Source organism: Anolis carolinensis, chromosome 6 (genome assembly GCF_035594765.1).
Source record: "Anolis carolinensis isolate JA03-04 chromosome 6, rAnoCar3.1.pri, whole genome shotgun sequence".
Lineage (NCBI taxonomy): Eukaryota > Metazoa > Chordata > Lepidosauria > Squamata > Dactyloidae > Anolis > Anolis carolinensis.
In genome coordinates this window covers 64,011,516-64,033,301 of record NC_085846.1, presented here as the reverse complement: position 1 = coordinate 64,033,301, position 21,786 = coordinate 64,011,516, and the positions used below count along the sequence as shown (strand labels likewise).

Genomic DNA, 21,786 nt, shown 5'->3' with positions numbered 1-21,786 from the left:
GGACTTAAATACTAGGAGCTTGTTTAGCTAAATATATTTTGACATGAAGTTGCACACAACTGCATAGTGGTATTCCTGATTAAACATGCAGATGCCATATATCCAAATTTCAAGTTGAACAATTGAACTTTCCTTCTTTAGCACACTGTATTTCCCTGAAAAATTACTCCAGATTCCTCAGTGGTGGTAGTGGTGTGAGAGTGTATAAATTGTGGTGTTTTATCTCTGTACATAGGAGACACAGCTGTGACACTTGGCCCCCTGTAGATACACAAAAGGAAATGTAGTTCCCTACCCTGATTTAAATATTTTCTTCTTTATTTTTTTAAGTAAGCAATACTTGAGATGGATTCAGTCATTGTTTTAAGTTTCATATGATACTGTTTTACCCAATTGATCACTGATGAGTGATCATCATAATATAGCAACAACAATTCATTTATCCCCTGCCTCTCCTTGCAGCTTGAGGTGGGGGACAACATTGTTAAATATATGGTGGGCCACAGGATTGTCACTGCTGATGAAAAGAATTTTCAAAATATAATTAACTTTTAGTGGTTTGTTTGGATGCAAGCTTCCTGCTATTCTTTCTGGCTGCTAATATTCTTGCTTTTCTACATTAAAATGCTTAGTATTTTGCATTTAGAAATTGCTGTCCAAATACATGTAGTTGATTAAATGATGAAAATAAATTCAGCTTTGAAAAAGCGATAGCCCAGAGTGTTGTGTTGGAGGGAGCTCTTTCCCAGATGATTAAATAATATGAAACATGTATATTTGATATTTCTTAAAACACATCATGACAATAGAGGACAAAGCTTTTCACCACTCTTTGTTACAGCAAATATCAGATGATGGCGTAGTGGGCATCTGTAGAGGATGTCATCAACTCCAATCTCTCTGTGTTTCTGGTTGTACAAACCTTACAGATGTTTCTCTCATAGCGCTTGGTTTGAACTGTCCAAGGCTGAAGTGAGTATCACTCAGATCTTACATTAGTAAGTGTTGATGTTCTTTCTCTGACTCTTCTGAAGTTGTATTAATTTTCATAGAAGTTGTGAATGTATAATACTGTTGAATGATAACATCTGCATAGCTTGATGCATATTTATTTAGAAATCTCATTGAGGTCAATGGTGCTTATTTGCAATTGAATATTTACAGGATTACAACCTGTGTGGCATGTAGTAAATGTCGTTTAGTAAGCTATATTGAAACTCATACATTCATAGACACTGTCTAAAGCAGTGCTTCTCAAACTATCTGATATGGTGCTCTGACAAATTATGTGTGTTGTGTTATCGTATTTGCATATTTTCCTGGAAGCTCCCTGCAGACTAATGGCTTAAACTGGCACCATCCCATGGAGCCCCACCTGGAAAAGCATTGTGGTAGATTACAGAATAATAATATCTGAAATAGTTCTGTGTTGGTGTAATAACACTGCAATTTGATATCACATTAACTACCAAAGCTCCATCATATGGAATCCTGCAGTTTGTAGTTTCATGAAGTACTGCCAGAGAGCAGCAATTCTGTAGTGTAGGGGAGTACTTTTTAGAATTCTAAATCCCTTGCCAAACTAAAAATTGCAGGACTCCATAGAATAGAATCACATCGGTTAAACTGATATCTAACTGCTATAACTCTGATGTGTGAATAGAGCCAGTGATATACCCTTGTCCACAAAAACTCATGTTACAATGAAGCCCTTAGCTTTTGAGAAGACGTGAAAGACTTTGCTGTTTTTGATGCAATAAACTAATGCAGTCTCCCCTTGTAAGTAGTTTTGTCTTCAGTATTCAAACAATGGTTACCTTTGAGTCTTCCCTCACCTTTTTTTCCGCTTTCTTTGAATAACTTAGTTGAATATATGCAATTCTGTTTCCCCAGAGCACAAATGTATAACATGCATTTTCCAAACATTTTTTGTGAATACAGGAAGAGGAACCAGCTTTGTGCATCGGTAGGGTCAATTTGGAAAGAAAACCATGCTCCTTAATTTGGTGGAAGTTTCCCTGATACAATCATAGTACTGGAAGGAGTAAGAAGGCAGAACTTACTCATCATTGATATGGGGTAAACTAAGGGTATATCTCCATTGTAGAATTAATGCATTTTGACACCATTTTAATTGCCATGGCTCAATGCTGTGGAGCCATGGAAGTTGTTGTTTGGTGAGTTACCAGCACTCTTTTACAAAGGCAGTGTAAAAATACAACTTCCATGACTCCGTAGCATGGAGCCATGGCATTTAAAATAGTATGAAACTGCACTTTTACTGCCATGGCTCAGCACTATGGTATTCTACACTGTAGATGCACCCTTGGACTCTATAGGAGAAGTTGTAGAAATATATTACCCTACCCAAAATGGGAACAGGAAACAAATTGCGTGTTATTGCTGATGACACATCTGACAGTATCTGTAGGTGCATTTGTTTAGTTTTTCCATATTCAGCATAGAGTAATTTATGTGAAAAATCAAAATCCAGACATTTATCTGGTTCTTGTCAGCAAAGTCCAGTCACCCATACCTGTCACTGGATGGCTCAGGCTCCATGCAGATTCTATAGGAACAGTCATGAATTCATTTCCCATATTGCCCCAGCTAGAACTCCTCCAGTATATTGTTCACCATCATTTCGGTCTGACAATGTGACCTCAGCCATCAGTTAGTCAAAATACAAGTGATACTTTACTGGGAATTCTGTTTGTTGTGCATCTCCCTCTTCCTGATACTGTTCCCCTCCCACTTCTCCTTAGGGTCTGTTTGTGGAGGTGAATTTTTCTTTGCAATATATTTCTACATTATTTTCCTTAAGGTGAATATAGAAAGGTTGGTGCATTTTATATTTTGTTTTGCAATTTTTTATTTTATAAGAATTGTGGCTGCAGTTCTTCCTTCTAGTTTTTTTAAACTTAGTTTTAAAACTTAATTTTAAAATTTTCCAAGAGAGACAGAAAAAAGTATGACATTCCCAGTGGTTTATTCTTTATTCTCTCTAGATCTGTGTTTCTCAAACTCTGCTCTTCCAGTTGTTTTGGGTTTCAACATCCAGAAATCTCGGCCAGTTTGCCATCTGGGTTGCTAGCTGTTTGGAAATATGGGAGCTGATGTCCAAAACACCTGGAAGACCAAAGGTTGGGAACCACTGCTCTAGACAATTGGGCATTGCTACAGCTTGTCTTTTAGAATCTAATACTTTAACAATAAATGTTTTGCCAGAAACTGATATGTACCTGAGTCTCCCAAGTTTGAGTTTGATAATAACTAAGCATATTAGCATGGTCTAGCCCTAAAATTATAAAGTCATGAATGATAGTTCAGTGTCGGTGTCAATAAAAAGAATGCAGACATTTCACTACAATTTTAAAAGTAGATGCTTCAGATCTGTGGCAACATGGAATTCCAAGAAATAGTGAATCCCACAGCATCAACATTATTAATGAAATGTACAAGATCTGGATGAAACCACATAATCACCAGTTCCATTGGCCATCTTTGTTTTTGTGTATGAAGCACACCAGCAATTGCAGATTTCAACCTTATTTCTCTTTGGTCTGAATATGGGATAGATTTTTAATTTTTTGCATATTATATGGGACAGATTTTTTTCTTTATATTTTATGAATTGAGGTTGGCATTTCTCCTTGTGAAATGAGAATAATCCGAATAATGTACTGGACTTGCTATAGATGATCAATTCCTTATTCCATTGTTAAAATCAAACACTAGGTTCTGAATCTTAGCATAATGACTTTTATCAATTTTTAAACTTATCCCCCAGAATTCTGGAGGCTGCAAGATGTTCACAGCTCACCGATTCCGGTTTTACACTTCTTGCACGGGTAAAGTTAATATTAGAATTTGTATTTCATCTATCCTCTGAGAAACTTTCAGCAGGATTTTAGCATGACATCAGCTCTTTTGAAGCAAGTTAGGCTAAATAATAGTGCCAGTTAATTCCAAACTCTGGAAACATTTAGCTAGGTTTCTTGTCAGCCAAATTCAATCCTAGCTACTATGCTCACTTAAAAAAATACATCTTAAAATGAGCACACTATTCACAAGGATATAAGGGCCAAAATATCAGTGGGGCTTGATTGGGTCATTGTTGAAATGGTTGTATCCTAGCTTTTTATTCAGGTATACACAAACACAGAATGAAGTATTAGGACAGAGATCATTAAAATATTTATGTGTTATATTGTAACTCTGAACTCCTAGCTCTTTTAAAACTGTTAAATGTTTATTCTGATTTTTAGAACTGTCACGATTTAGAAAAAATGGATTTAGAAGAATGTGTTCTGGTGAGTACCCTTTGCAAAAACCTTCTTTAAATCTAGTAAATATATAATTTAAAATATATTTTTCAACTTTGAACAAGATGTTATAGAGTACAAAAACTATCTCAATATGTATTTTGCTCATTACTGTGTTGGACAGTGCTCCACAAATAAATCTTTTTTTCCTTTCTAGATAACAGATAATACCCTGGTACAATTATCCATTCATTGCCCCAAACTGCAAGCACTGGTAAGTTTTTTATTGAGAGGTATAACTTGTGTGTACACTATGAAATAAACTTGTCCAGGGAACATATTCCATTGTATCTTCTTGACAGAGGAACCTCAAATTGCTCGAATTACTGCCAAGTGTTACTCTGAGTCCCTCAATGAAGGAGAGAGGGGGTAATAAAACAAATATTATTATATTATTATTATTGTTGTTTCTATCCAACTTTTCACTTTTAATCAAAATGTATAGCAGCTCACAGCATTAAAAATAATTCAGTTTAGAAGTTATAACATTTAAATATTAAAAGTAACAAAAATTCAGCAGATTCTGTCCATGAGAAAGCATAATTCTATTTTCTCCCCTTATATACTTCCAGTTTTCATAAATTTCCTTTTGCATATGTATATATATGGCAGAATAGGAACTATGCAAGTATTCATTTTGATCTCTGCAGGTGAAGTTACCTAAACACTGATTTAAAAAATAGATTTTTAAAAACTACTAATTACTCGGAGACATGATGCCTCTGTTTCAAAAGACAACATATAGCCAGCATGACCTGTACTTTGAAAACTTTATTAATAGCTTTTTCTGCCGTGTTTGTTGCCCTTTTAAAGTTGTTACAATTTATCACCATTCCACAGATTAGCTTTATGATTTATTTTCCTTTGATCTATCCTGTATTGTTAGATGACCCGATGAGCAATTTATCATGGTTGGGTTCCTCCTCCCACGAGGCAAGTGTCCATGTTCAATTTTTTTTTAGTTGGAACCCCCCCCCCCTTTGCCAATAGTTTTTTTTATCTCCTGCCTGCATTTTTCTGAACCCTTCTCCAAATTAGATACATTAATGAGACAGTAGAGAGAGAAGGAAGAGATTTATTAAATTTAAAAATTTACTAAATCCTAGAAATGTCTGAAAAGCCAATTGAGAGATGAGAGCAAGCCAATAAATTAATCACTCAAATGACCGCTACATATCACATCACTGTGGTTGAGAGGAATGAGGATTTAGGAAAAAACCTTTCTGAGTTCAAGTGAAAGCAAGGCAGAGGAGCTGATATCTCCCAAAGAAAGATGGAAGGGAAACAGATGCTAAAAAGTCCCGTAAAGTAAATACTATGGAAAATATAAGGTGGCAAAGAAAGCTAACTACAGTAGAGTCTCGCTTATCCAACGTAAACAGGCCGGCAGAATGTTGGATAAGCAAATATGTTGGATAATAAGGAGAGATTAAGGAAAAGCTTATTAAACATTAAATTAGGTTATGATTTTATAAATTATGCACCAAAACATCATGTTATATAACAAATTTGACAGAAAAAGTAGTTCAATACAGAGTAATGCTATGTAGTAATTACTGTATTTATGAATTTAGCACCAAAATATCATGATGTATTGAAAACATTGACTACAAAAATTCATTGGATAATCCAGAACGTTGGATAAGCGAGTGTTGGATAAGTGAGACTCTACTGTACCTTTAAACTATTGAAAAAAGTGCAAAAATATGTGACTATTTCTCTGGTAGATAAAGTGGTAAAAATATAGGAGTCCAACAAAAAAAAGCAATGACGGCAGAGACTAAATTAGTAACAGTGACATTTGGAATTACAGAGAAATAAGTCAGTAAGATAGAGAGCAGACAATGAATTGGAGGCAGAGTGCCATAAAAGTATGGTACCCTGTTGAGAATAAGCCTGGCTTCAAGTATAATGATGTCATGGGACTCCATCCGGGGTAAGCTGAGTTCAGAGGGCAAACGGAAGCATACAATATGTCTGATTGTGAAGGGCAACAGCATATGCCAGTGCAACATATGGTCAGGTTTTGGCAGCATGTTTGGAAAGAGTACAAATACAACAGATGCAGTCAATGCTCAGACAGATGCTGAATACATAGATGGAAACACATGGAAGAGGCAGAATGAGAAATTACAGAACTGAGGATACTAACAATATGTATTAGCAGATATTATACCAAGTATTTAAAAATTAGTAAAATAATAAATAAAGAAATACATTCACTATAACAGTTAAGACAGCAATTGAAAAGAAATCTATAATGATGCCACTGCTTCCATAACTATGTGTCCATTTGGTATTTTCAGAGTCATTTGTACACATTGCAATTGTACTTGAACAAGTGCTCCTATCACAGAGCACATGTAATTAAACTTAGCAAGCAGCACTTAGAATATTACTACTGTTTGAGGCTCCTCCTGGTGGTAGCATTCTACAGTATATTGCTTATTCTATGCCAGCCTTTCTTTACATTTTACCTTTTCAGGTCTCAGGGAACCCCTGTAAAAAAAGTAAAAATGTTTTTATAATGACGATCTTTAAAAGAACGCTAGAGAACTGGTTGAGAAACCCTGTTCTTGCAAGAAACCTATAGGCTGAGGTGTAGCCCATCTTGGAATGTTCGCATCCTGTGGAAGAGAAGATGTATCTTTAAGAGCATGTGGTAGAAATCAGATATCATTAATATATGATTTTTTTGGTTCTTATTGTAGAGCTTGTCTCACTGTGAACACATCACAGATGATGGGATTTTGCATCTAAGCAGCAGCACATGTGGACATGAAAGGCTCCAGGTTCTCGAGTTGGACAACTGTCTTCTAATCACAGATGTGGCTCTAGAACACCTTGAGAACTGCCACAACTTAGAGAGAATTGAGCTGTATGACTGCCAGCAAGTCTCCCGTGCAGGCATCAAAAGAATAAAAGTACGTACCATCTGACCACAGTACGGTTAGGGGCCTCAGTGTTGTTTTTCAAGATCTGTGATCACAGAGAGGAGGTTTGAGGGCAGCTCACCTGCCGTTACTCTGCTTTGATCCACTGCCTAAGGGAAATAATTCTTTGGTACTTACGGAAAACAGCCATATGTTGTTGAATAAGTAGGGCAAAGGCTTCATTCCCTTCATGCAGAGGTAGTTCTGCTTTTCCAATTGGTAAAGAGGCCAGTCCTGTCCATTTCAGCACGTTTCTCCAGACAGACTTCCTGAGTAGACAAACTACTTCCTGGAGAGAAGGGCCCAAATCCAGTGGTTTCACAAATGACTCCTTAAGGAATGGGCACACCTCCTAAGAAGGCATATGAAGTTGCAGGCATTCAACCTGTTTTTCTCTAAACTGTAAGCTGTGAACTATGAAATCACAGTGAACTTAATGCTGAGCATTAAGGTAGTAGAATGGAGCTACTGTTGTGATTTTTGGAGTAGTCATCTGTGAACATGTATGGGATTCTCTCCTCTTGTACAAACTACCTTTGGAAACTCATCTAGAGCTAGATTTCTTTGGCTGAAACCCTGCCCATATTGCACATGCTCAGTATGGTTCCCATTCAAATCCCGTGTTTCATATTTACCAGAGTGGCCAACAATCAAGGAAGTTGTGAATAATGGGAGGAGGCGGGAGGCAGATGGGTTGTGCGAATTCATGAATTACTAATTGAAGAATTACTTGCAAGTAAGCAACATGATCTCTAAAACTTAGACATATGGGAGATGGTGACTACCTTGCAATGACTGAAGCATTGATAAGCCAAACAAAGTAGAGTCATTGACCCTAACCTCAATTCTGCAGTGCTTTACAAAGGTGAGTGGCAGAGCCTGAGTAATTGCTTGACAGGCAGTTTGAATGGACACAGTACCCAAGAATGCAGGCGAGCTCTCATGGAATGAGAAAAGACAAAACTGCTTTTGGGAGGAAAACGATATCTGGAAATAGGACTGTCTTTACTTTAGTTGGAATTGTAGGAATGGCAGGTCCACCCAAAGAGTGCCTAATTCATTGGGCCTCATGATATCCTCTGTTTGGATATCAGCCAGCATGTCAATGCCTTAAATCAAGAAACAGATTCCTCAGATCAACAGAGATACTCGCAGGAACACCTCAGCAAGTGAGAGTCCAAAAGTAGCAGGCTAAAACTCAGAACTTCAATCCATGGCTGATACCAGATGAGAAACCCCCCTGGGCACACAGAAGACTGGTCGGATTGGAAGGTGCTGAACAAACTGTGCTCTGGTACCACAAGATGCATAGCCAATCTTAGGAAATGGGGCTACAAAGTGGAGTCCATGATATGCGAGTGTGAAGAGCAAACCACAGACCACTTACTACAATGCAACCTGAGCCCTGCCACATGCACAATGGAGGACCTTCTCACAGTGTTACCAGAGGCACTCCAAGTGGTCAGCTTTTGGTCAAAGGAAATCTAGTATAATGCCAAGTTTTTAACTTTGTGTTTGTAAATACATTACAACTGTATCCTCAGTTTGCTTCTGACACGATAAATAAAAATAAATAAATGGTAGAGGTGAAGCTGACATGTCCAAAATACATGTTTTATTGGTCCAAAGAAAAGCATGCAAAATATGTAATAGAAACTTTTGAATATCTGCTGCCTTCTTCATCAGGTTAAGATGTTAAAAATAATAGAGAAGGAATCAAGCAGGAATCAAGCCAGGAAAGAAACAAGGTTTTCCATAAGTCACATGATGACAGAGGTTTGAAAAGAAGTCTGATCAGTTGACAGAGAACTAAGCATAGATCCTAAGCTGGAGCAGTGGGAATTCAGGGAGAAAGGTTATCCATAAAACCTTTAAAAGAAAGTTTGATCAAATAGTGAACAAACTTAAGAAGAAAAATATCGGGGTCGAATAAAGTCCAAGAGAGCTACTATGTAGACATGTATCAAGATTAAGTGGCCCTGTGATAGTAAGGAAGACCAGAACTAAAGAACATGGTTAATGAAAGACCAGCGATAGTTCACAAGAATATTACAATGTGCCATAAATAGTAATTTACTTAGCAGGTAGGGCATGAGTCTCAAGGTGCAAAACAGATGTAGCCTTTTTGTCATCAAAAAGCGGGGAGAGTTTTTTTCACAGATACTGTTGGTATGCTCTCATACAGTTCTGATAGTGAGAAAATTGAAGAGAAAGTGTTGTAGTAGAATTGGCTTTATGAGCCATGGTGTCGGTTTGTGGCTCTTTCTGTCCCCAGGGTGATAGAAAGCAACTTTCTTGATAGTTTAGCAGCAGCTGTTTCCATAATGACTGATACAACAGATGTTTAGAAAGTACGGTGCAGTGGAAATCCTGGACCCATTGTAGGTTAATGAGGTGAGATGTTGGTTTAAAATAGTGACCTCCATGAAAATTTAGCATCTGGTAAAGTGGGTAGGAATGGAATAACCGCTGGAGCATAGCTGTGGGTTAGAACGTTGAAAAACCAGGTCGGGAGTCATGTTAGACAGCTGTAGGAGACTCAGTTTCAATAATCTGATCAGCATATGAATGTACATCATGTGGTAGTGATGGGGGATCTGGATGCCGAAACAAACTGTATTCTGATTCTAAGTGTAGTCACTGGTTCTAAGGCTAAATGCGAGGAGGAATCTCCACCAATCAAGGTATCAGATGGAGGAAGAATCGCAGAAGGACTGCTGCAAAATAACCCTTCTAAAACTATCAACAATTGAATAGTTTGTAGTTGCGAGGTGAGAGGAATAGCTTGAGGTCACTTCCTATGACCTGATTGATGTTGGCCAACCTAGAAGAGGCAACTGATCAAATCAAAGTGATGGAGTCAGACTCAAGAGAAATGATGGAATCCTCAGCATCAGTGGACCTCTAAATTAAACAATTTTTAATCACAGGATGACCTTGGTGGTAGAGGACACGGATAGTAGGGTTTTGCAAACTTCTATCATCATACAGGGGTAACTTACAGTCCAGTGAAGGGTGCATCATTGTTGGAGGTGGAAGATATGATGAGGTGGCTCTTGACAACAATAATGTTCTTGCAGTTTGTTAAGAGAGGTTTGCTGAGCTGGAGACCTGGATCTATGCAAAACAATGAAAATGGGCTTGGAATGATGGATCACCCTCTTGCCAATATGTGGATAGGAAAATCAAGCACCTCACCTTCAGAATATAACCAGACACTGGACATCAGTTGGGTTCAGTTCTTATTTAGATGTTCCAGAATTGTGCAAGTGGTTCAGACATTGATGTAGCTGAGCACACATCAGGATTGATCGTAGCCAGAAGTGCAAAAATGAATGATACTATCAGATGCTATTAGCACACCCAATATCTTCAAACAAGTCAAAGGTATTTTAGCTGGTTTGGATTTCTTTGATAAGACAAAGGCTCCTCAGAAGGACATCCGAAAATTTAAACTTCATATGAGGCAAAAACAAAAATTGCCTGAAGGCTTATTTGCCTTAAGAGATTTCAAAAGTGCTTGGATTCATGCAGTGCTAAAAGCCTTATATGAGATGTGGTTAAATACAACATTGATGATACCATAGCTTCTTGAGATGAGGGAATTTGATAGCAATGTGACGGATCAGTATGCCATAAGATGGCACCTGTGATAGTAAAGTGTATGAGACAAGGTCCACGGAGGCCAGGGAAAGAGGCTTCTTTTGCCTGAAGTTAGCAGTATTGATAGCCAACTCATAGAGAAGGGCATGAAGCTCTTTTCCAGCAGTCCTTGTCCTTCATATAGCACCTACATTGCCAGCCTCCCCCTTGTAAAGAAGGCACTTAGAATGGCCATCCAGCTTGGGGGTTTTGAACATTTAATAAACTCTATAGATGCCATAAACCAGAAGAAAAAATGAGAAAAGGGACTGAACTGAGCATGTATGGTGTGGAGTGGGATGGGCCTTTGGCCAAAGAACTCTAGTGAAACCCACATATGTGGAAAATCAACTGCTATAGAACTGAGCTGGATGTATTTTTGGGGTGGTCTAAGACATATGGCAGGATAAAAAAAAACTTTATTGGAACTTAACATGCAGAGTTAATCTTTCATTAAAAATTAATTGTTATCTATAGGCTCACCTACCAGATGTGAAAGTTCATGCTTACTTTGCTCCAGTAACTCCAACTCCTTCTGTAGGAAGCACTCGACCGCATCTCTGCCGCTGCTGCATTATTCTTTAACAGGTAAAAAGTTGTAGTGACTATGTTTGATTACATGAGGAAAGATATGATCAAGAGAAGAAAGATTAGGACCATCCTTTGTTAAGGCATTTTTTAAAAAATCGTCCAGTTCTGTATGATCTCATTGTAAAAGTGCAGATTTTACACACATATTGAGCTATCTTGGCATTCTGACTCATGTATAGTCGAGTATTTATGCTGTTGCTGTGTCAACACGATTTTGTGTCCAGGTATAAATGTCAAGTTCCTTGAGTCTGCTGACTGAACATACTAAATCAGGCATGGGCAAACTTTGGTCCTCCAGGTGTTTTGGACTTCAACTCCCACAATTTCTAACAGCCAGAAGTCCAAAACACCTGGAGGGCCAAAGATTGCCCATGCTTGTACTAAATACTAAGTAATCCTCATTGCTACATTAGCTGTAGCTCCACCTTAGGCATGAGACAGACTTAAGAGAAACAATCAAAATGTATTGAATTGTTGGAGTGCAATTTTTTTTAGAAACTTCAATTAAGTTTATAACCTAGGTAATTTTTAATGCCATGTTATCAAACAAGGCCTCATTTGAAATACTGGAGTAATGCCCAAGAACAATTGGATGCAAATTTCCAAATTAATTCAGAAATTAAAGACAGTTGTGTTTGTCCAAGATGGAAAAAACATTTAATGTGTTTTGTTGAACAAGTTTATTAACTTGTTCAACAACCCCCCCCCCCCTCAATTTTACTGTCCCTGAATTATCTATCAGCTGTCACACTTAAGATACATAAACCAGTGTTTGCATTACACTGGTTGTATCCAAATGCTTTTGTAAGTTGAGTTAGAAGTGTGCCCATTCCTATTCAAATAACATACTTAAAATTTTAGATCACAGTACTTGAATGCTCTTCAAACAACTCTGTGACTTAATGCTTGAATTCCCTTCAGCTACAAGATGGAAAACATTTATTTTGGAGGTATTTTATATTAATATTCTTAAAACTACTTAAAACACTTAACACACTACTGCACAGGGATATGTATTACTACTTTAGGCATACCTTATACTGAAATCTTGGTGTTACTGTGAAGATTTGTTCCGGCGTGGTGGCAGGAGCGATTCCTCCTGCCGATCCTACTGAAGGAATTCACATTATTTTTTTTATTGGAACCATTGAGACCCCCATTCTTCTTTTTTTATCAATTTCCTTCCCCACCCTACACTAGCAGAAGCAATTAATCTGATTTATTATTACTTATAACGTAAACTATTCAATCAAATAACTTTAAAGTAAAACTCACAAATGTATAAGAAATCATCCGCTCTTTTTTTCCTCTTTTTAAAATTCCCAGGGTGGGTGTGGATTGCTCCTCCTACCATCCCAGAATAATCTTCATGATAAAACCAATCTCATTCCCAAGGTGGCACAAGGAACAATCCACCATGGACGGGAATTACCCAAACCTACTCTCTTGGGTGGGCTGTTTCTTCAGTATTGACTGCAACTCTGTTCTTCCAGATTTAGCCCCCACTGACTTGTACTTATCCATCTTTTAGTGCCTGACAAAGGTTCTGACCACCCACCTGCTTCACAAATATATCTGAAAGATGATAACACTACATAAGGAACCATTGTCAACATTGATCTTGTAGAATGAGCGCATACACTTGTTAACATGGCTTCTTTTCTAAATAACACATAAAATGCAGGCTATCATCCATCTTGCCAAAACTACTCAGTAGAATCATTGAATGGATTCTTGACCACACATTTTGGAATGTGATCAACTCATATTCATCCTCAGTTGAATTACACTCCTCTGATAAATCCCTTTCCATGATGTCACTTTGTCAACCCTCTTCCTCACTTTTCAAATGCGGAGTGTTCCCAGTGTGTTTCCTTGGTCTACCAACCTTCTCTTCTTTCTAACTAGGCATCCACCAACTTCCTCTTAATGTTTATTTCAAATTTCATTGCAATGTATATAATCTATGGCCACTCTTTGCCATTACCGTTACTTATTTTTAATGAAGTCATTTAATTTACATTTGATTTATTAATAATGGTTGCTATTTCTCTCAAAAATTGATTTGCAGTTTTCTCAAATATTGAAAGAATTTCAATTAATTAACTTGCATGCTTAAAGGTACCTCTGTATTAGAAATCTCCTCCCGATTCTTTAGATATGCATAGTTCTGCATTGTCATTCATATGTAAATGTAGATGTTCCTTACACCCTTGCATTTCTCAGATTTTTAAACACTGATTGTAAGTAATTCCAGAATTGCTCAGATTTGGTTGTCAGTCTTGGTTGACACTGATTTTCTAGATCCAGCACAGTCTGGTTTCAGGCCAGGGCATGGTACCGAGACAGCCTTGGTCACCTTAGTCGATGATCTACGCCGGGAACTGGACAGGGGAGTGTGTCCCTGCTGGTTCTGCTGGACCTCTTAGCGGCCTTCGATACCGTCGATTACGGTATCCTTCTGGGGCGCCTTGCCGGGATGGGGCTCGGAGGTACTGTTCTGCAGTGGCTCCGGTCCTTCCTGGAGGGTCGTTCCCAGATGGTGTCATTGGGGGACACCTGCTCGACCCCACAACCATTGACTTGTGGGGTCCCACAGGGGTCAGTACTGTCCCCCATGTTGTTCAACATATACATGAAGCCACTGGGAGAGATCATCCGGAGTTCGGGGTGCGGTGTCATCTGTACGCAGATGATGTCCAGCTCTGTCACTCCTTCCCACCTGTCACTAAGGAGGCTGTTCAGGTCCTGAATCGGTGTCTGGCCGCTGTGTCGGACTGGATGAGGGCGAACAAATTGAAATTGAATTCAGGCAAGACAGAGGTCCTCCTGGTCAGTCGTAAGGCTGAACAGGGAATAGGGTTACAGCCTGTGTTGGACGGGGTCGCACTCCCCCTGAAGACACAGGTTCGCAGTCTGGGTGTTCTCCTGGACTCATTGCTGAGCCTGGAGCCCCAGGTCTCGGCGGTGGCCAGGGGAGCGTTTGCACAACTAAAACTTGTGCGCCAGCTGCGCCCGTTCCTTGGGAGGTCTGACTTGGCCACGGTTGTCCACGCTCTGGTTACATCCCATTTGGATTACTGCAACGCGCTCTATGTGGGGTTGCCTTTGAAGACAGCCTGGAAGCTCCAACTAGTACAACAGGCGGCAGCCGGAATAATAACTGGGGTGGCATACAGGGAACGTGCCACCCCCTGCTAAGCCAGCTCCACTGGCTGCCGATATGCTACCGAGCTCAATTCAGAGTGCTGGTCTTGACCTATAAAGCCCTAAACGGTTCTGGCCCAATTACTTATCCGAACATATCTCCTCATATGAGCCAGCTAGATCCCTAAGATCATCTGGAGAGGCCCTGCTCTCGGTCCCACTTGCCTCGCAGGCACGGCTGGTGGGAACGAGGGACAGGCCCTTCTTGGTGGTGGCTCCCTGGCTGTGGAACACCCATCCCACAAATATCCGACAAGCCCCAACCCTTCTGGGTTTCAGAAAGGCTATGAAAACATGGCTGTGTGCACAAACTTTTAGTGAGTAATACAATAACGTGGACATGGTCCGATTGAAGGCTGGAGCATGAGGTTTTTAGACAAATTGATCTAATTTACATACGTTTTAATTGTTATAATGTATTTTAATGATTATTTTTATAGTTTTAATTGATTATATGTACTGTTTTTGTTTTATTATTATGTTCTTGGCATTAAATGTTGCCAACTGTTGTAAGCCGCCCTGAGTCCCCCCGAGTGAGAAGGGCAGGGTATAAATGCTGGAAATAAATAATAAAATAAATTTATGCTTTTAGGTGGTAATGGCCATGTAACTGTGCCTCAATTGTTGCAACATTAATTGACATAGTTGCTTTCTGTATGTCTGTGTGTATTAGTCCCGTTTTCCTTTTTGATTGGGGTTTGCTTCCTTTCCTTGGCTATTGTTGATATGGAAGCTGAATTCAGATATGCATTCTGCTTGAGCTCTGTCCACCTCTTTTGATTTGCTGTTTGAACTTTCCATTTTTGCCCCTCCCATCACCAAACTCTTAAAAATCAAGATGATTGCCAACAAAGTTTGTTTGGCTTTTTTGCTGCCTTAGCTGGGATTTTGCTTTTCCTTTGGACATCTAGTTTTATGCGCCAGAGATTCTGCTTGCTTTGCAGCTCTTTTTTCTGTAGAAAAAAACTGGGGTTTACTCCCCCCCCTAGTATTTAATGTACTTCATTTATTACAGTGCTACCTACATTACCAGTCTTCCATTTACCTGTCTCCTTGCTACACTTTGAGCCTCTAAATGACTTCAAATATTCCATCTCTTTCTAACTTGAGGATATAAAGATTTCCTTTAATTCTTCACTCCTCTTCTCCACAGTGATTCCACACTGCAAAGTAGTCAACTGGGGCCCCGTTCTTTAAGCATGAAGTTGTCCCTCAATATACTTTTCAGCCATGCTGGGACAGTATTTCAAGATTTTATATCTCTTACTTATATTGACTCAATCCTCCTCCTTGCCCTTCGGAGAAACGAAAAGTCCAGCTGATTGTGCAGAAGAATAAAAACTGATGGAGAAGGAGGGATTCTCAACAGTCCTAGCAGTCAAATTGGCCCATGGGATAACTCATCTATGGTGGATTGCTCCTTATGCAATATCTTATGATAGTACATAGCTGAACGCTTTGCAATCTCTCTATAGCAATTAAGCTTCCAAGAGAAATACGAATAGCTTATCAAACAAAGTCCCTCTGAAATTTTTGACTCCTAAAGGTGTAGTATGCCCTCTGGATCTACTTGGGTTTAGTTTCCATGTTGTGTCCCTATTTTGGCAAATGGCAGCAATATGTTCAGATTTCAGCATGTTCACATTTGCATCAGCGCCATTTTATATATGTGGTGATCTGCAGTCACTGGAAATCATGGATCAGGATGGCCTGCTGTGAAGTGTTTGTGAAATTTGTTGGTAAACAGATACTTGCTCAAAATCAAATAATTTTGAATTTAAATGAATGCATCCATATTTAGACTGGTTTCACTAATTTCAAAATAAAAAGGAAAATGAGTTACAATTCGTCATTGCTTCAATTAATGTTCAGCATTTTTAAAGCATAACTGGGAAAAGAAATTTCTTTTTGCATCACTATTTCAGTACTCTGCTTTTCTGATTTTCTAGATACTGTGAAAATAAAGTTAAGGGAAAACACAAGATTATTGAAAATGTTTTTACTGAAATTGAAATGTATATATCTTATTTAAAAACAAAAGAATTTGCTGGTGCCATTAATTAAATCCAAGTGAACCAAACTACTGTACAGTATTTAGTGACATTTTTGAATAGCGCCAAAATGTTTCACAACTTTGTAAGATGATGCTGAGATGACATATCAAGTGAACTGATGATACCCAAATACAACCAAAAATAATTTATCATCAGTAACAACCCCAAATTGTTTAAGCTTACAAACTCCATTCTCCCTTCCCATCTGTGCAGAATAGTCTACACAAGGGAGGGGATGAATTATTTACCCTAATATATGTAATTAAACGGTTTTCTTAGAATAATTAGACCTTCAAGCACTTCGTCCAAGCATAATTTAAAAAGGAAATCAATTAAAAATGTTTAACATTTGTTGCTTTTCCCTCTCAGTGTTTTATGACTGAAGGCTTCAGCTGTTCAAGAAATGGGCAAGTCCATATATTTGGAAGGTAGAAAAACCTTCCCTCTTGAATAACTGTCTTAATACATAATCCAGCACAAATGTGTATCACTGATAGGTACTATTTAAGGACTTTTTCTTGCAATCCAGTCATTACATTGTGCAACTACTAGTCAAGTATTTTATTACAGAAGAGGCACTGTAATTATGTTCTTTCCATTCAACAGAGAGAGGGAAACGAAAGGAAAAGACAGTTCACAAATGGGAAAACTATAATCTGCACCCCAAAGAAAAAACAATCAGATTTACTGCTTAATTGATTTTACAGGTTTCTGCTTACTTTTGCAGAATTGTCCCTTGGTGACAGTGACATTCCCTTTTTCTCCATGAGGAGTGTAATTAAAAACTATACTGAATTGCAGGAGTGCTTCACCAAGGAAACATGATGCATAGGCAGATTTTTTTTTCTGTTGCAAGCAAATCATTGCACCTCACAGGATTTATTCCAGTCCCCTCAAATAAGGGGTTGATTGTAATGCATTCTGCTGCATGCTTAATTTTTTGTCTGGCTACGACTTTAATAAGAAGTCCAACTCTGACATGTATACGTCTTACATTCACACTTATACACAATTTATACAAAGGATGCTATTTTGACAGCTTTACTCTCCAGATCCCAAACCTGATCACTATCTTCTTTGCTATGCATCTCCACACAAATTACAATGTGCTCTGCTAACATCAAAAAATAAAATCAGCATAAAGGTACAAGCAAGTAAGAGACAGACTGGCACAGAAAGGTAAATGCCCAGAATAGGTTTACATTCAAACTGGATACAGTGTAATAGGAAAGCAGTGCTGCTTCTTGAAACTGCATCTACTGGCCATAGCTTGCCATATGTATCTCAAAAAACAGCAAACATGTTTGCTTTTCCCATGCCTGTAAATATGCTGTTACGGCATCTATACCACTTATGAGGACATTTGGCTATGGCAGTGAGAAGTTCATGTATTAAACAGCTCATTAGAAAGGTCATCTTGTGTTTTCAATATGAAACATTTTATATGGTGAAGTCAGATCCCCGAAGAGACATGATGGTATCTGTCACTCTTGACTGACTTCATTCTATACTGGAGGGTCAGTCCATCATACATGCAGCAAGGCATCATTTCAAAATTATATGGAAGCCTTCTCCATTTTCAGCTGTAGAGGAAAACATGACCAATTAATACAGGGATCTCTTCTTTTTTTCAAAAAAGTACACAGTACATACAGGCAGTCCTCAAATTACAAAAAAATAGGTTTTGTAGGTCTGTTCTTTAGCTGAATTTGTATGTAAGTCAGAACAGGTATATTTTTAAGTGTAACCCCAGCCAAAATACATATTTTTAAAGCTTTGGATAGCATAGAGAAGGGTTACCATCCCTGTGGTGTTTGTTTTGCTGTCTATGTCCCTGTCCAGAAGATTTCACCTCACTTCCTGTCCCTGTGACAATTGGATTTTGAAACATTTGGCTTGTTGTGAAACAAGGATTGGCGAGAAAGCGTCAACTGAGACATCTTTTCCCATGATAACTCTTCCAGGAGTGAATTTCCCCTCTAGGGGTAGATTTATCTCACTTCCTGTTGTCTTACCCTGTTCTTAACTAGGAGTCATTTGTAAGTCGAATGTTTGTAACTTGGGGACTGCTTGTAGTTAGTATAACATCAAATTTGTTGGATCCACAGTAGTATTCTGGAAACTAAACCAGGAAAGTGGGGATCTGGGGTGCTTATTTGCTTCCCCACCTGTAATTCATTCTGCCACCTGCTCTTCCACAGTTGTGTATGAAGTGATATATGTATGGCATCGCCACACTTAAAATACTTCATACTGTATTTCATCACATAATAGTTGCCACCACGTAATACTTGTACCCCCATTTTTGGGGTAGCAAAATTGGTATTTTTGTGTTCCTTGTGTAATAGTCACAGAACTGTTATGGGCTAATTTCCCCTTCCGTCCTCTGAGGCAAGGCAGATTAAAAACTATGAAAATGGCAGTCTCTGGAACTCCACTCTTCCCTCCTTTCTCCTAAGAACTCCATTTAAGATTGTGTAAACTGTCCTACCTTCAGAGTCCTGTTTTTTGGATAGACATTGATTTTTGGATATACATTGAGTTTGTTTGATTATTTTCATATCACCACAAGCAGTGGATTTTGGTCTTCAAAGAATGCATGGTTCCATAAGCCTTTCTGACCAAGCAAGGTCCATTCTCTGTTAAGGCAAACACTGTGGCACCTGAAAAACTAGGTGGCTTTTGCTTGGGATAAACTTTTATCAACTATACTCCATTTCATAGGAAACATGGAAATCTATGTAAAAATCAATGTTTGAATTGCTCTTGCTGTAAAATGTTGAAATGTGTAGACAGTACACAAACAGGTGACTGTGTTAGTTAGGTTTCTCCATCTTATGAAGTAGGCTATTGTGCATAAAATGTACACGGAAGCTGACATGCTAGCCTTTAATTCATGTCTACCTTGTGAAATTTAGCCCCTTTACAGTGTGAATATCCTCTGATGATGAAAAACATTCACAATACATCCAGTATTCCTTTTAGAAGCTTTTGAGCAAAACTGTTTTTATGACCAACACTGTAGGGATTTTTTGTCATTATTATCAACATACCTTTTATTGTGGTAACTAAAAAGCAGCTCTCGTCTTCAAAGTTTTGGACCATCTATGAAGAAAAAGTACCACGTCTTATAATGTGCACAGCTTCATGTGTTATACAAAAATTAGTATATGCCAAGCTGGAGTTATTCAAGGACCAATCAAATGTTGATCCTTTAACACTTAAAATATCTTTATGACTGTTATTTTAGTCAGAAGTATAGTGTTTCCTTATAAATACTTTCAGTTCAACATATGTCAACAAAATAAGGTTATCTGTAGTAAACTATACATGTCAAAGTATTTGGAAACATAGCAATGACTACAGCATTGGTGGTCATTAGAAGAATGTCCACAAGTTAGCAGGGCCGGCCGGAGATATTTTTAAATGTTAAGCGGGGGTGCTAAAAAGCGCCCCCGCCACCGGCCCCGCCTCCCACGCCCTGGCCCCGCCCAGCATGCCCTGGCCCCGCCTCCCACGCTGCGTGGGAGGCGGGGCCAGGGCGAATAGTGCTGGGGCGGGGCCAGAGTTGGCCCCGCCCCCCGTCCAGCGTGCCCTGGCGGCGACCAGGAAGTAAGGCCCAAATGGCCTATCTGTGCTGTGCGTATGCGCACAGCACAGATAGGCCATTTGGCCCTTAGTCTACAAACTAAGGGCAAAAAGGCCTATCTGGCTGTGCGCATGCGCACAGCACAGATAGGCCATTTTGCCCTTAGTCTACAAACTTTAGTTTGTAGGGCAAAATGGCCTATCTGTGCTGTGCGCATGCGCACAGCACAGATAGGCCATTTGGGCCTTACTTCCTGGTCGCGGCCGCCGATCGCCCGGGCACAGCACAGATAGCCCATTTGGCCCTTACTTCCTGGTCGCGGCCGCCGATCGCCTGGGCGATCGGCGGCCGCGACCAGGAAGTAAGGGCCAAATGGCGCATCTGTGCTGTGCGCGTGCGCACAGCACAGATAGGCCATTTTGCCCTTAGTCAACAAACTAAGGGCAAAATGGCTTATCTGGCTGTGCGCATGCGCACAGCACAGATAGGCCATTTTGCCCTTAGTTTGTAGACTAAGGGCAAAATGGCCTATCTGTTTTTAGCGGTTTGGCGTGGGCGCGGGGATTGAAGCCCCGCGCCAACACCGGAGGCGTCGGTGGCGCTACGGGCGCTGTCGACGCCTCGACAGCGCCCCTAGCGGCCAGCGCCCGAGGCGGCCGCGTCAGCGGCCTCTTATAATCAACCGGCCCTGCAAGTTAGATTATGTGTGCTTTTGAAAGTAATTTACTTAAGTGCACTCTCAGTTAACTCAAGCAACAGGAAATCTCGAGCAATTGGCAGCCCCCCACCCCAAGAAATAGTAATTTAGTTTAAATAAAAATAATGTAACACAGTTTTATTGTATTACCATGTATATATATAAAGCTAAGTTGCACTTGTCTCAATTTGCTTTTAATTACTGTATTTCAATATCAATATCAGGTGAATACAGAGTTTATGATATGGTATTGGGGTATATTATAAGTTAGCCCTCTTTATAATAGTAACTCTCAAGCAAACAAAAGTTACATTATCTGACATCTACCAATCCCTATGGGGGCGGTGAACTGAGTCTATTGTAGATCTAAACATCATAAAAACCCATTTTAAATTTACTCAGAAGTATACTTAGAAAGCATTATATACTTGTACAAGTTCAAATGAAATGTGCTGTAACCAACAGATAGGAACATGCTATGTGGTTTATGGCAATATTAATTATTAGATGCTGCCGTTGCTTCGAGTTTCCAGTGGAAAAGAAAGGCAAGGAATTGCAGAGACTAAACACAGCCTGAAAATTTACCCGTAGAACCAATTATAGGCAGTCCCCAAGTTACGAACAAGATTGGTTCTGTAGGTTTGTTCTTAAGTTGAATGTATTTTTCAGTCAGAACAGGTATGTTTTTTCAGTGTAACTGCAGCCATATGTGTATGTATGTTATGTATAGGTAGAGTGTGAGAGCTAT

At 39.2% G+C, this 21,786-nt stretch overlaps 2 protein-coding genes across 14 annotated transcripts in view; one reads left to right on the top strand and one right to left on the bottom strand.

Moving 5' to 3' along the window:
- Positions 1 to 16,543, top strand: part of fbxl2 (F-box and leucine rich repeat protein 2) — a 35,833-nt gene extending 19,290 nt beyond the window's left edge. For 4 of the 11 annotated variants that reach the window (XM_062958311.1, XM_062958310.1, XM_062958307.1 and 1 more), the window contains 6 exons: positions 842 to 972; positions 3,791 to 3,851; positions 4,269 to 4,313; positions 4,483 to 4,539; positions 7,037 to 7,249; positions 11,378 to 16,543. In XM_062958311.1, the coding sequence (XP_062814381.1) occupies positions 842 to 972; positions 3,791 to 3,851; positions 4,269 to 4,313; positions 4,483 to 4,539; positions 7,037 to 7,249; positions 11,378 to 11,485 (615 nt within the window). In that variant the 3' untranslated portion in view covers positions 11,486 to 16,543. Of the gene's footprint in view, positions 1 to 841; positions 977 to 2,765; positions 2,839 to 3,790; positions 3,852 to 4,268; positions 4,314 to 4,482; positions 4,540 to 7,036; positions 7,250 to 11,377 lie in introns of those variants that run through there. The other 7 variants (XR_009999911.1, XR_009999910.1, XM_062958308.1 and 4 more) reach the window with 7 other exon arrangements.
- Positions 16,544 to 16,682: 139 nt separating this feature from the next.
- The window catches only part of ubp1 (upstream binding protein 1), a 53,603-nt gene continuing 48,499 nt past the window's right edge, over positions 16,683 to 21,786 (bottom strand). For all 3 annotated transcript variants that reach the window (XM_062958306.1, XM_062958304.1, XM_062958305.1), the window contains 2 exons: positions 19,806 to 19,857; positions 16,683 to 18,335 (listed from right to left, as the gene is read on the bottom strand). In XM_062958306.1, the coding sequence (XP_062814376.1) occupies positions 19,841 to 19,857 (17 nt within the window). In that variant the 3' untranslated portion in view covers positions 16,683 to 18,335; positions 19,806 to 19,840. The remainder of the gene's footprint in view (positions 18,336 to 19,805; positions 19,858 to 21,786) is intronic.